The following is a 13,174-nucleotide window of genomic DNA, read 5'->3' on the forward strand; positions in this document are numbered from 1 at the left end:
ACAATGTACAGCCCATCAATGAACCCATTTCTTCTCACAACTTCACCTCCCGTTCCGTGATATATTGCGCCGGCCACACGCCTGACTTGCCCGGGGCGAGGATCCCCTTCGGATCTAGCGCCTGTTTGATAACCTCGTGGACCTTCAACAGACTGCCATTGTTCCAGTTGTAGGTCCCCATCACCTGGTCCATGACCGCCAGGTGGGTCCGGTACTCTCCCCAACCGCGCTCCGCACAGTCGGCAATTAGTCTCTTGATCAGAGTGAGCGCCTTGTTCCGCTCCACCGGCGAGGTTCTATCGTAGACAATGCACACAATATGGTCTAGGGGCAGTTAGATCGGGATTCCAGGGTAGGAGAGAAGAACAGGCGCGGGGATGAGGGGCAAACTCACGCATCTCTCGCATTCCAACGGTAAAGGTACCTAGAAAGTCCAGGCCGACCTCTTGACACCGCTGCTTGGTCAGGATATATTGCGCCATAGCGTCGTCCCCGGTCACTTTAGCAATAGGGGAGAAAAAGAGATGGGCCCCATTAGGTACCCAATTCACCCACTTGAGTTCCTCGTAGGTGGGAATTCCCTGCATCGTTAAGTGGCGGATGCGCAGCACCGAGTTCTCCGGGGTCTCCTCCGGGAAATAGAATTTGGCTCCGGGGATCGCGGAGAAGGCCGCTTTGATGGCCGCCCAAAGAGTCTGGCGGATTGGTCCAGGTCCCTTTGGAGATTTTTGCGGTGGGTTAGTTTCAGTACGACCTGGTCAACGAAGAAGTGACGGGTGTATGTTGGGGGCTCGAGAGCAAGCAAGACCTACGTAGAGCGCCCCGTAAAAGTTCCACCGGCCCAGACTCAGTTTCTTAGCAATCACATCCAGCGCCTTGTCGGACAGTGGACCGTCAGTGTCAGTATACGCGGTTCGAGGGGCCAGGACGGCCGCATCAAGCAGGATGTGGCGGATGGTGGGCACGTTCTGGAGGGTCATGGTGAGGCGCAAGGGCCGGATGATATCGACCGCGCGGTGCAGATCCTGGTCCCGGGGCAGGGTGATCAGATAGGATTGGTACCCGCCGGGATTGGGCATGAGCCACATCCCAATCTTGGTGACCACTCCCAGGTTAGACTGCGTGAACAGGCCATCCAGATAGGGACCAAACCCGTAGGGAAACAGGGCGGCGGTCGGATTCCAGGGCTGGGTTTCGGGCTTCTTGGACTCAGAACCGTCACGGCTTTCGGGGTGTGGCAGGGCACCCATGCCCGTGCGCACCAATTCCCCGGTTGGCATTACCACCTCCATCCCCGAGTGCATCATGTAGTGATCTCCGTACGGGGTATATCCAACTCCCCGCTCCAGCATGTTGCCTAGGATCGACCCGCCACCGAGGTCGGGGACATCGATCCATACTTTCTCACGCAGGTTGTGCTGAACGAGGTAGTTATGCAGGTCATGGAAAGTGACACCTAGATATCAGAGAGAGTTAAGTCTGGGAGGAGAGGGAAGTGTTCGGGGGGAGAAGAATGTATGCGAATGCAAATCTCCTACCTGGCTCCACAATACAGTAGGCCCCTTCAACATTGACCTCCAGGATCCGATTCATGCTCTTCCCCATGTTGAGGACGACAGATCCCCGAACCCGAGGGGCAGCACCCCCGTATCCCGAGTTTCGACCGATTGAAACTGGCCACAGTGGGACTCGAAATGCATTGGCAAGGCGTAAAATCGCTCTGATAAAAGACAATCAGTCTGCGTCTTGTTCGTAGGTTCGAGGGATGGGGGTAAAAAACAACTGGTGGAATACTCACTGAACATCTGCAACATGTCGCGGTGCGACGGTAGCTGAGGCAAGGAAGGTATCAGGAGCAAGAACGGGATGAGGGTCAACAGAATACCGAGGCTTCATATATGACCCCGGATCTAATTGTTCCTCCGTCGCGATTACATCGACGTTCTCTGCACCAACGAGCCGGGTTACCTTGTCCAAAAAGATATTAAATACCTTGGCACTCAGCCCGGGAGGAAGGGCTAATGGTTCAAGCATTGTGTATCGCTAATTTCCGCGGAATCGTCGATTGCTGGATGCTCATCCAGGCCGAACGAACTTCTCTGATTAGATTAATGGAGGGAGGCACTTTTCCTTTTTCTTCAAAAAGTGGATGACCGGGGGTGCCAGTAAGTTTATATGCGATGCAAGCATCTTTGGGGATAGAATCCGGTAGTAAGAATGATGGTGCAAGCAAGCATATCAGCCGACGTAAAGAATAAACACTCATGGCGTACGTAACGTAGTGCTGAAGATCAGCATACCGGCGGGTCAGAAGCGGAGATTTGAAGCGGGGGTGGGAATTTCCCCGCTGCCACCACGGCTGCGAAAAGCGGAGGGGGCATTAAGTTCCGAGCCAGTACCAAGGTACATCACTAGCATATATGTATGGTTGGGAATTTTATAGTTGTAATTTCTGTTTAATTAGAGATTTGCGTGGGTTGTGAGAGACTAGCGAGTACAGATCATTATCAGTCACCTCGCTGTCATCATTGAGAAACATCCCCCAAGCGTACCACTAATTTCCCATCTAGCTGATCGATCTGCCCCGCATAATGATTGAGGTCGATCAAGTCAATAAGGACAATTGGCGGCTTTACCAGACCGCGGATGACAAATTGGACCGCCTCAAGGACATCTATGCGATTCCCGGTGATGCTGCCGACGAATCGAATACCATAGTCAATCAGAGTAAGGGGGTGAAAGGAGACTTTCGACGTTGGTGGGGGGATCCCCACGGCGACCAGGACCCTAAAATAGGCTAAGCACGGCAGGGCATCCTCATACGCGGCAGCAGCTCCGGCACAGACAAGTACAGCAGCGCAGAGATCACCACCCGTAGCACGAAGGAGATTGGTTCGGAGATCTGGCTCGGCCTCCTCATAGTCAAGATAGACATCTGCCCCCGCCACCAGACAGATGGCTCTTCGTTGAGGGCCCCCGCCGTCAATGGCCACCGTCCGATACCCCATGGCCTTGGCATATTGCACTGCCAGGGAGCCCACGCCGCCTGCCGCCCCGGACACACCGATCCACGACCCAGGAGTAACGTTGGCTACCTTGAGGGCCTTGTAAGCTGTCACCCCGGCGCACATGATCGGGGCCAACAGCTCGCTGGTACCCTCTTCAGGCAGAGGCACCAGGTGCCGTTCCGGGACGACCGCATATCGGGCTAGCGTGCCGGCCATATCTCGACCACTGAAGACCTGGGTGGTGCATCTGGTTTCGCCCGCCCCCGCACTCATGCAATTGGGACATGCGCCACAGGCATCGCGGATCCAGCCGATTCCAACTCGTTGGCCTACCACCGCGGCTTTGGCTTCACACATAGCGCCTACGGCCACGATTCGGCCAAATCCCTCATGGCCCAGAATAGTGTTACAAGGGCCGAGATGCCCGCGGGCGAGCGAGAGATCGGTACCGCCAGAAACCCATGACTTCCAGACAAACAAGGATTTCTCGAGGCTGGATGGTTGGAATCGTTGCAGTCGTGATTGCAAAAGGTGAAATCAACTCCTTGCTGTTCAAGTATAGCCAGTAGTGTTCGACCAACGCCCCTGAGAAAGGGACTATGAGACAATAGGCTGTTTACTTACATTTTTGAGAATCGCTACCGGCTGCTCCGCCATTGTGGTTTCACGTATGGCTTGATGCCGAGAGCTGGGAGCAATGATCGCATTGGAAGATATCTGAGCCTTCCAGCTGGAATACGTGTGAGGTTCACATTAATATTGTTCCGAGGCTGGGTAGTGGAGAGGCATTTTCCCACCTCCGCCCCACCGAACAAGCCATAAAGACAAGGCGGGGGTGTGATTTTCCCGCATGGCTCCCGCCCCGCTGGTGGGGATATCCCGCCGCTAGTCCATCTATGAAAATCCATCATTTCATGCTATCTTCAGCGCTATGCTTTCAGGTCTCTTCTTCTTCTTCTTCTTCTTTCCCTTCCTGTTTTGGGCTTCTTCCGCTTAAGTCTCTCGAATCTCTTTCGATATAGGCATAGAACACCCCAGTCTTCTGCAGTAGAACGGTGTGCGCTACCATCGAAAAGGTTACAATGTTCTCTAACATCATCCGCTCGGAACAACGACATGGGGGAGACACAGTGACGGTCACTGACCCTCGAACCCTCACCGAGCTTTGGCCGGTCCCAATGGCCACTGAAAACGACTTGGACGAGGCGGTACAGGCAGCCCGTGAGGCATTCCCCATCTGGAAAGCCCGGCCTCTGGAAGATCGACAGCAATGTCTGCACCGGATGGCAGACGAGCTGGAGACTCGACAAGACGAGCTCCGTCCTATCCTTGCCAAGGAGTCAGGCAGATCGGTATGCACATTCCCCCTTTAGCCCATGTTGTGTAAGGGGCTGACTAATAGAGACCGACGTTGCAGGATGTCCTGGCGAAAATTGAGATTGACGATGCCTTGCGGTTCCTCCGGTTTAATGGTTAGAACAAGAAGAAAACAAAGACTCTACTTCTCTTTCTCTCTTTCCCTCTCTGTCAGAGCAAGACTAATCAATTGAGGATTCAAGCCGCCCAGTCATGACCCGATAAGGTCGAGTATGAGGATGAATCCGTCCGAATCGTCTTCACGTATCCTCCGCTGGGGGTGGTCGGCGCCATATGCCCGTGGAACTTCCCGCTGGTGTTGGAGGTGGGCAAGGGTTTAGCGGCCTTGGTTATGGGCAACTGTGTGATCGTAAAGCCCTCCCCGATGACCCCGTACGCGACTCTGAAATTTGTTGAATATACACTAGATATCCGAGTACTCCAGGCGCTGAATGAGAGCAACGAGGTCGGGGCGCGCATGACCACCCATCCGGACATCGACAAAATCAGTTTCACCGGATCCACCGCCACGGGCCGCCGTATAGCAGAAAGCGCGGGGCGGTCGCTCAAGCGCGTGACGCTGGAGCTCGGGGGCAACGATGCCAGCATCGTCTGCGCTGACATCGATGTGAACGAGGTGGCCGCCCGAGTGGCCCAAGGGTGCTTCTTCCATGCGGGTCAGATGTGTGTGGCCACCAAGCGAGTCTACGTCCACCGCGACGTCCTGCCGCAGTTCCGCTCCGCCTTCATCGCTGCAGTTCAGAAGATCGTCATCGACCGCGCGGCCGAGCACTCCCCGCTATTCAGCCCGCTGCAGAACCGCATGCAGTACCAGATTGTTCAAGACTTCCTCGCTGATAGCGCCAAACAAGTTCACACCTTCTCTGTGGGCGGCCCCGAGCGCGACGGGAAACCGCTGCCGGGGTTGTACATCTCCCCAACCGTGGTGGATCGTCCGCCCGACAATGCCCGCATCGTCCAGGAAGAACAATTTGGGCCCGTTATCCCCATTCTTGAGTGGTCCGACGAGGCCGAGCTCATCCGCCGCGTGAATGCCACCGAGAGCGGGTTGGGTGCCTGTGTCTGGGCGCTCGATGTGGCGACGGCGGAGCGCATTGCACGCCAGCTGGAGGTCGGAACGGTATGGCTCAATAGTTTCGCAAACCCCCACCCCCATGGATACTTTTCGGGTTGGAAACAAAGTGGAATTGGAGGTGAATGGGGACGTCAGGGTCTGCTGTCCTAATGCCATACTCAAACCCTACAGTTTTACAAGTGGAGTCGAAAAATCATCAATCACTCACTGACGCCACGGCGCAAACGCCGCTGAAAACATGCGGATCTTGAAACCCCAAATTGAGGGCGCCATATCCGCCCAGTGGTCATTCGATTAGTACAACGACTAGGAAACAGAAAAAGAAAGATTGTAGTTAAATGCTAATAAAACCCTATCAAAATAAATCATCTTACAGTGTACCTGAAGAATAATCACATGAAAGCTTTATCTTCGTGTTAAAAATAGGTACAGTACAGGCAGGCACCAGTTTACTACTACTAATTACGTTGTTACCGTACGCCCCAGCTGCTTAGTAAGTAGAAAGCGCCGCCCCAGAATTAGTCTAGACTTAAAGCAGAAAAGGTAAAGTGACTTGATTTCCCGCAGTTGTTGGCCTGTCGGACCAAGTCGTACGTACAGTACACCCTTTTCTCGGAGGTCGTCATCATCACATTCAATCACCTTCTCCTCCCGCCTCCTCCTCCCACTTTCGAGATTACTACCTTCCTGCCTTGACTTTTGAGTCTTCCTTTCCTTAACTACGGTTCTTTTCAAGATATCATATCTTCTGCGCTATGCGCTAAGGTTCACTTCAGATTCCACTCTTTCTTGCTTTCTTTGATCGCTTCCCACTTCCAGACAACTACTCCCTTACGGGGTAAAACTCGAAAGTCATGGCGGCCTCCGTTTTACCGTTTCGCGACATCAATCTCCACGCTTCGTCCTCTCATTATGCCTTCACTTCTCCCTCGTCACCTAATGCCCCTACTCTTGTCGTCGAGCGTCCAACCGGTGACTTGCGTCTCACAAATGGCACCCTTTCCGGTGCGAAGCGTATTTCTAGTATCGCTGGTATACTGGGCATTATCAAGTTGAAACTAGGTATGCTCACTGTCGCGCTATGATTTTCGGGAGCTTGTTACTGATTGTGCTAGACAAATACATCATCGTCATCACCAAGGCTCAGCCCATGGGTAGGCTACGTGGCCACATGGTGTACAAAGTTGCGGCGACCGAGTTCCTCCCCCTGCGCGAGCGCCCTCTGCATGATTCCGACGAAGATACATATCTGGCACTGTTGAAGGAACACCTTCGTACTGGACCCATGTACTTCTCCTACGCCCTGGACATCACCAACAGCTTTCAGCGTCAATCACAAAGTGATCTTAGCCTTCCTATGTGGAAGCGAGCGGATGACCGCTTCTTCTGGAACCGCTTCATACAATCTGACTTAATCGACTTCAGCCTGGGAGAACATGACACGACTGGTGTGCGACTCGGCCCACAGCCAGGTGTTGATCCGTATATCCTCCCCGTCATGTTTGGGATGCTACGGATAACCCCGGCAAAGGTCAAGTCAACGGCGTTCACATTTGCCCTTGTTACGCGGAGATCCAGGTATCGTGGAGGCACAAGATACTTCTCACGTGGCATTGATGACCAAGGTCATGTCTCGAATTACAACGAGACCGAACAGATTGTCATTCTGAATGACGCAACGGGTGGCCTTTCTGGTTTCGCTGGAGGCCAGTCTCTAGCGAAGGACAAGTTAGGTGGCTCTGGCCAAGATCTCCAGGTTATGGCGTTTGTGCAAACTAGAGGCAGTGTTCCTGTGTATTGGGCCGAAGTCAACAATCTCAAGTATACACCGAAGCTTCAAGTCCGCGGAGTGGAGACTGCTGTTGACGCTGCCCGCAAGCACTTTTCCGAGCAAATCCGACTATATGGCGAAAACTACTTGGTTAACCTGGTGAATCACAAAGGTCGGGAAGAACGAGTCAAGAATGCTTACGAGCAGTTGGTCCGTATGTTAGTGTCGTCCTCCACCGAACACACCGAGGCAGATGACGCAACATCGGAAAAGCTACACGCTGTTGAGCCCGGTCTCAGACAAAACGAGATGGATAGATTGCATTATATCTACTTTGACTTTCACAATGAGACTAAGGGACTCAAGTGGCATCGTGCAGAGCTGTTGCTGGATCGGCTGATGGACGGACTCAATAGGGGTGGCTATTTCCGGGGAGTGGAAGACCCTGGTGTCCCTGGTGGACAGTTGGACATTCGATCCTCGCAAGCCAGCGTCGTCCGGACAAATTGCATGGACTGTCTTGACCGCACAAACGTGGTGCAGAGTATGCTGGGACGTTGGGCTATTACGCGTCAGCTCATCGATGCTGGAGTTCTACGCCCAGGAGAGGCTGCAAACGACGACCGTGAGTTCGAAAACCTCTTCCGCAATATCTGGGCCGACAACGCGGATGTAGTCTCAAAATCCTACTCTGGCACGGGCGCACTCAAAACCGATTTCACTCGCACAGGAGAGCGTACTCGCGCAGGCATGTTGCAGGATCTTAACAATTCTATTACACGCTATGTGCGAAACAACTTCTTGGATGGTCCCCGACAAGATGGCTTTGATGTGTTCCTGGGTGCCTATCTCCCTCCTGACTCTACATTGGGTAGCCTTCAGCTCTTTCTCGATCGCCGACCGCTCATCATCCAATCAATCCCATACATATTTGCTGCTGGAGTTTTTATGATCATGGTCTCAACCTTCACAAGACGCCTACCAGACTCCACTGTGTGGCCACTGCGCTTGTTTGTTATCTTCTGGCTTGTTGTCAGCGCCTGGTGTGCCCGATTTATACTTGCCCATGGGATGCTTTATGTAAGTTTCGGTGCCACACCTTCCAACGTGGTTTTGGGTACTAACGCAAGCGCTCCAGGTTAATTGGCCGAAATTGAACACACCCGCAGCTGGCTCTGAGGGGTATCAAGATGCGCTTATCAAGGCTCGGACGGATCCGATCATCGGCCAGTGGCTTCCTGTCAGAAGACACCAGCGAGGCTATAGCAACGCAAGACTGGTTTTCCTGGAGGAAGGCAAAACCAGGATCGAGTAGTTTCATTGACAAGCTTCTTATTGCATGACTTCTTGCACTACATCTTATAGAATATTTACTTGTCCGCTTCCCTTTGGTGTATATCTACCCACACACGTCTTTTATCTCTCTACATCCACACACTGCTTACACTTTTCCATGTTTCAATAACACCTTCTCGTCACCCGTTGTGTCTGCCAAACTAGAATCCTTACTAGCAACATTTAATTGTCAAGTACAAAGTCCCCATCGGACTTCCCACATGTAATGAAATAAGGTATAGGTTGTTTCGTAGATAATGATTTGAGATGTCGATCGTGTTCACGTGACCTTATCGGGAGCCCGAACTCGGACCTACCGGCGCTTGATGACACTACTCCGGCTGCGTGTAGGCAAGTACGGCGTTAAAAATAAGTCTTTCAATTAGTCGATGCGCAACAGCCTTCTTTCACGTGAGCAGTGACTGACTTGACCCTGATGAGGGGCTTTCGCAAATTTTCTACCCTCTTCCAGTTTCATTTTACTCGCCATATATCATCCAATTCCACCATCATGTCTCGCAATTATGAGGCAGGTTTCCCCGCAGGCATTTGTCCGCAAGCCACTGGGCGTCAAATCTAACGATGTGGTGCAGGCTGCGATTGCAGCTCTAAACTCACTGCAAACCAATTTTGCGGTTGTGGAAGAGTTACGCAAGTCACGGAAAGACATGAACCTGTTGTCCATTCCAGAAACTGTTGAGTGGCTTCGTCGTATCGGATATCAGGTCCGCGTGCTCCCCCGCATTATGCTGTCATGGCTCCAGTGTTGACTCTCGTTCCATGTTTGGTCCATAGCCCTCGGATCTAAGCCGTATTAATCCTGTTCATGTCGCCGGCACGAAGGGTAAAGGCTCCACTTCGGCTTTTATCGCTTCGATCCTGTTGCAGTACACTGCCTCGCAGCTATCTCCCTCGGAATCAACCTCGCGATCCCTCAACAAGGTCGGGCTCTACACCTCGCCTCACTTGCGCTTTGCCAGAGAGCGTATCCAAATCGACAATGCACCGCTCTCGGAGGAGAAGTTCGCCAAATACTTCTTCGAAGTGTGGGATCGTCTGGACGATGCTGCTCGAGTAGCCGGCGAAGATCCCACGAATCTCAGAACGAAGCCTCAATACTTCCGGTACTTAACATTGATGGCGTTCCACACTTACATCCGTGAAGGAGTCGATGCTGCGGTTATCGAATGCGGGATCGGCGGAGAGTACGACTGCACCAACGTCATTCCAAAGCCAGCTGCGACTGCCATCACCAGCCTGGGCATTGACCACGTTGCTATGTTAGGAAACACTGTTGAGGAGATCGCATGGCATAAGGGTGGCATCATCAAATCTGGCACCAAAGCATTCAGCGCACCTCAGCCTCCGTCTGCCGAGAAAGTCCTGTTCGAACGTGCTGCCGAGAAGGGAACCTCGCTGGAAATCGTGAGGGGCCACCCCGAGCTCAAGACGGATGGGGGCGTGAAGCTCGGATTAGCCGGGGACTTCCAATATACCAACGCGGCAGTGGCGGTGGCAACAGCGGCCGAATTCCTGCGGACTGTCGGCATTGGGGAGGTGCCGTCGAACATCCTGCAGGAACCCCTACCAGCAAGATTCCGCAAGGGTTTGGAAGAGGCCCGTCTAGGCGGTCGTTGTGAGACGCGCAGTGAGAAGCACATTACCTGGTACATCGACGGCGGCCACACGCTTGAAAGTATCCGATTGGCTGGCCAGTGGTTTGCATCACAGATCCAGGCAAACTCTTCATCTGCCGCAGTTGCGCAAAAGAAGCAGCGGGTCTTGATCTTCAACCAACAGACCCGTGATAGCAATGCCCTGGCCCAGGCTCTTTACGAGACTTTGGCTGCGGCGTTGGGCTCGGAGCAACCCTTTACCCACGCGATCTTCTGCACCAACGTCACCTACAAGGCTGCAGGTTATCGACCCGATCTTGTTAGCATGAACACCAATGCGACGGATGTGGAGAAACTGCATGTCCAGAACAGTCTCGCCGACACATGGCGGTCTATTGACCCTCGCACTGAAGTCAAGGTGTATAGCACCATTGAGGAGGCGGTCGACTTCACTCGGGAGCTCGCTCTGCAAGAAAAGGACCTGGTAGGCCAGGATGAAGCCCCCGTGATGACATTCGTTACTGGTAGCTTGCACCTGGTTGGTGGCTTCTTGGATGTGATTGAGACGAAGCCTGCTCCCCAGTAAGACTTGCATTATGCCTGCCTCACCATGAGGTTTCAACAACAAAATTGGTGATACCCGGACAAAGCAATTATGCCTTGTTTATGCTCTATTGTTTGATGATTTTTATATGATGATAGATTCAGGAGGCGTTGTTTAGTTACAATTCAACAAGAAAGCTTAGATTCCCACATATATTCGGGAATAATTGATTGGGATCCACCGCGACCAAGTCATATATTGAGTAGATACCGATGGACGTACCTGTAGATATGCACCCCGCAAGCGCAAGGGACGGACGGCTACATACAGTACTTTGTTGGTTGAACGTGGGGCGGGCTTAGAAAACCTTCCCGCGCCCACCCCTTCTTGTCTGTTCGCGGTCTCCGACCATCGAACTTCCACGTGTTTCAACCGCGCCAGCTGCCATGTCGGACTCCAAGGATAAGAAGGGCAAAGCCGCCCAGGCGTCCAATAACGAGGTCAGTTCTCTTCTTGATCCTAGCTAATCTGCCGTCTCAAGAACTCACGCGGATTGTCTTCAGGATGCGGCGAAACAGAAGTTGACCCCCAAAGCGGTCGAGGCGCTGCTAGAGAATAACCCCGCCCTGAAGAACGAGCTGGCCGGACTCGACAAGGATAAGGCCGCGGAGGCCCTGCGCAAGATGGATATCTCCGAGCTCTTGACTGGTCTGGCTGTTGGAGGCAAGAACCAAAAAGATATGGCCTCGTACAAGTTCTGGCAGACCCAGCCTGTGCCTCGTTTCGATGAGGCCGCTGCCGCTGCCAACGATGTCGGTGGGCCGATTAAGATGATCGATCCCGAGAAAGTGTCGAAGTCTCCCGATCCGCTCATCGAAGGCTTCGAGTGGGCGACACTGGACCTCACGAAGGAGGAAGAGCTCCAGGAGCTGTGGGATCTGCTCACCTACCACTATGTTGAGGACGACAACGCTATGTTCCGCTTCAGATACTCGAAATCATTCCTACACTGGTTCGTGCACCGCCCAGGCCACGATTGGGTGTTTTGATGCGGGGGCTGACAATATATTCTATCCAGGGCGCTGATGGCACCGGGCTGGAAGAAGGAATGGCACGTCGGAGTTCGCGCTACCAAGTCGCGGAAGCTTGTCGCCGCTATCTCCGGTATCCCCACAGAGTTGCGTGTTCGCGAGCAGAAGATCAAGGTCACCGAGATCAACTTCCTCTGCATTCACAAGAAGCTCCGATCCAAGCGTCTTGCCCCGGTCCTCATCAAGGAGATCACTCGCCGTTGTTACCTCGAGGGGATCTTCCAGGCCATTTATACCGCGGGCGTGGTCCTGCCGACTCCCGTCAGCTCATGTCGGTACTACCACCGTCCTTTGGACTGGCTCAAGCTGTATGAGGTCGGTTTCTCGCATCTGCCAAAGGGCTCCACCAAGGCCCGACAGATTAGCAAGAACCACCTTCCGAGTGCCACATCTACCCCTAATCTCCGCCCTATGGAAGTCAAGGATATTGATGCTGTCCACGAGCTCCTGGAACGCTATTTGAAGCGGTTTGACTTGAACCAGGCCTTCTCCCGCGAGGAGATCGAACACTGGCTCGTGCACAAAGGAGGGGAGGCCGACCGGGAACAGGTGGTTTGGTCGTACGTGGTGGAGGACCCGGAAACCCACAAGATCACCGACTTCTTCTCCTTCTACAACCTTGAATCCACCATCATCCAGCACCCCAAGCATGATTGCTTGCGCGTAGCGTACCTTTACTATTATGCCACCGAGACGGCTTTCACCGGTGATATGAAGGCGCTCAAGGAACGACTTCTGATGTTGATGAATGATGCTCTGATCCTGGCGAAGAAGGTATGTCGAATTGCTGCTCGCACGAGATCCTTTCCAAGACTAATATTCTCTACGACAGGCTCGTTTTGATGTGTTCAATGCTCTTACCCTCCACGACAACCCTCTCTTCCTGGAGCAGCTCAAGTTCGGCGCGGGCGACGGCCAGCTTCACTACTACCTCTATAATTACCGGACGGCGCCCATCCCCGGTGGTGTCAATGACAAGAACCTGCCGGATGAAAAGAAAATGGGAGGTGTCGGTGTTGTCATGCTGTAGAGTCCGGCACTCTCACATGATCTGTTCGTTTCGAAGTACAGTACCAAATCCATGGGTGTTCTGTGGTCGGAGAGGCGGCTAGTCAAAAGTCAAAGCCACTTGTGACACGACGAATGTGAATACTATTAGCCCAAATTGAGATATATACTCTAGAGGAAGTACAAGCTTGATTCTTGAAGTAACATATCCATGTCAAGTACTGTACTGCACATACACAGTATTCAGTGTACAGCACGGGGAGTGGTTAACCCAAAATGGTAAGAACCCCTGCTGGCCCCGGGCTGAGGGGCCGAGGCCCTTCCAAGTCATTTCAAGTTACTGCTTTAG

The 13,174-nt window shown here is 53.1% G+C and overlaps 6 protein-coding genes across 6 annotated transcripts; 4 read left to right on the top strand and 2 right to left on the bottom strand.

The window, feature by feature from the left end:
* Positions 1-34: 34 nt before the first annotated feature.
* On the bottom strand, positions 35-2,395 carry BO86DRAFT_428052 (FAD-binding oxidoreductase; the record flags this gene model as incomplete). Its single annotated transcript, XM_025675571.1, has 5 exons — positions 1,799-2,395; positions 1,539-1,720; positions 813-1,456; positions 395-716; positions 35-324 (listed from the first exon to the last, which is right to left on the bottom strand). The coding sequence occupies exons 1-5, from the start codon at positions 2,032-2,034 to the stop codon at positions 35-37; spliced, it is 1,674 nt and encodes a 557-aa protein (XP_025528612.1). The 5' UTR covers positions 2,035-2,395.
* Positions 2,396-2,525: 130 nt separating this feature from the next.
* BO86DRAFT_418274 (alcohol dehydrogenase) lies at positions 2,526-3,665 on the bottom strand (the record flags this gene model as incomplete). Its single annotated transcript, XM_025675071.1, has 2 exons — positions 2,526-3,473; positions 3,633-3,665. The coding sequence occupies 2 exons, from the start codon at positions 3,663-3,665 to the stop codon at positions 2,526-2,528; spliced, it is 981 nt and encodes a 326-aa protein (XP_025528613.1).
* A 425-nt stretch (positions 3,666-4,090) lies between these two features.
* Positions 4,091-5,610, top strand: BO86DRAFT_310924 (aldehyde dehydrogenase family protein; the record flags this gene model as incomplete). The annotated part of the gene is made up of 4 exons (XM_025667890.1): positions 4,091-4,360; positions 4,426-4,463; positions 4,495-4,534; positions 4,591-5,610. 4 exons carry the CDS (start codon positions 4,091-4,093, stop codon positions 5,608-5,610), a joined length of 1,368 nt encoding a protein of 455 aa, XP_025528614.1.
* Positions 5,611-6,036: 426 nt separating this feature from the next.
* Positions 6,037-8,774, top strand: BO86DRAFT_388558 (putative phosphoinositide phosphatase (Sac1)). The gene is made up of 3 exons (XM_025671887.1): positions 6,037-6,522; positions 6,576-8,311; positions 8,370-8,774. The coding sequence occupies exons 1-3, from the start codon at positions 6,315-6,317 to the stop codon at positions 8,544-8,546; spliced, it is 2,121 nt and encodes a 706-aa protein (XP_025528615.1). The 5' UTR covers positions 6,037-6,314; the 3' UTR covers positions 8,547-8,774.
* A 150-nt stretch (positions 8,775-8,924) lies between these two features.
* BO86DRAFT_409169 (tetrahydrofolate synthase) lies at positions 8,925-10,959 on the top strand. Its single transcript, XM_025674393.1, has 3 exons — positions 8,925-9,095; positions 9,160-9,291; positions 9,362-10,959. Exons 1-3 carry the CDS (start codon positions 9,003-9,005, stop codon positions 10,766-10,768), a joined length of 1,632 nt encoding a protein of 543 aa, XP_025528616.1. The 5' UTR covers positions 8,925-9,002; the 3' UTR covers positions 10,769-10,959.
* A 153-nt stretch (positions 10,960-11,112) lies between these two features.
* BO86DRAFT_360535 (glycylpeptide N-tetradecanoyltransferase swoF) lies at positions 11,113-13,002 on the top strand. Its single transcript, XM_025669817.1, has 4 exons — positions 11,113-11,226; positions 11,290-11,738; positions 11,805-12,591; positions 12,650-13,002. Exons 1-4 carry the CDS (start codon positions 11,173-11,175, stop codon positions 12,845-12,847), a joined length of 1,488 nt encoding a protein of 495 aa, XP_025528617.1. The 5' UTR covers positions 11,113-11,172; the 3' UTR covers positions 12,848-13,002.
* The last annotated feature ends 172 nt before the right edge of the window (positions 13,003-13,174 follow it).

This window comes from Aspergillus japonicus (assembly GCF_003184785.1).
Source record: "Aspergillus japonicus CBS 114.51 unplaced genomic scaffold BO86scaffold_18, whole genome shotgun sequence".
Taxonomy (NCBI): Eukaryota; Fungi; Ascomycota; class Eurotiomycetes; order Eurotiales; family Aspergillaceae; genus Aspergillus; species Aspergillus japonicus.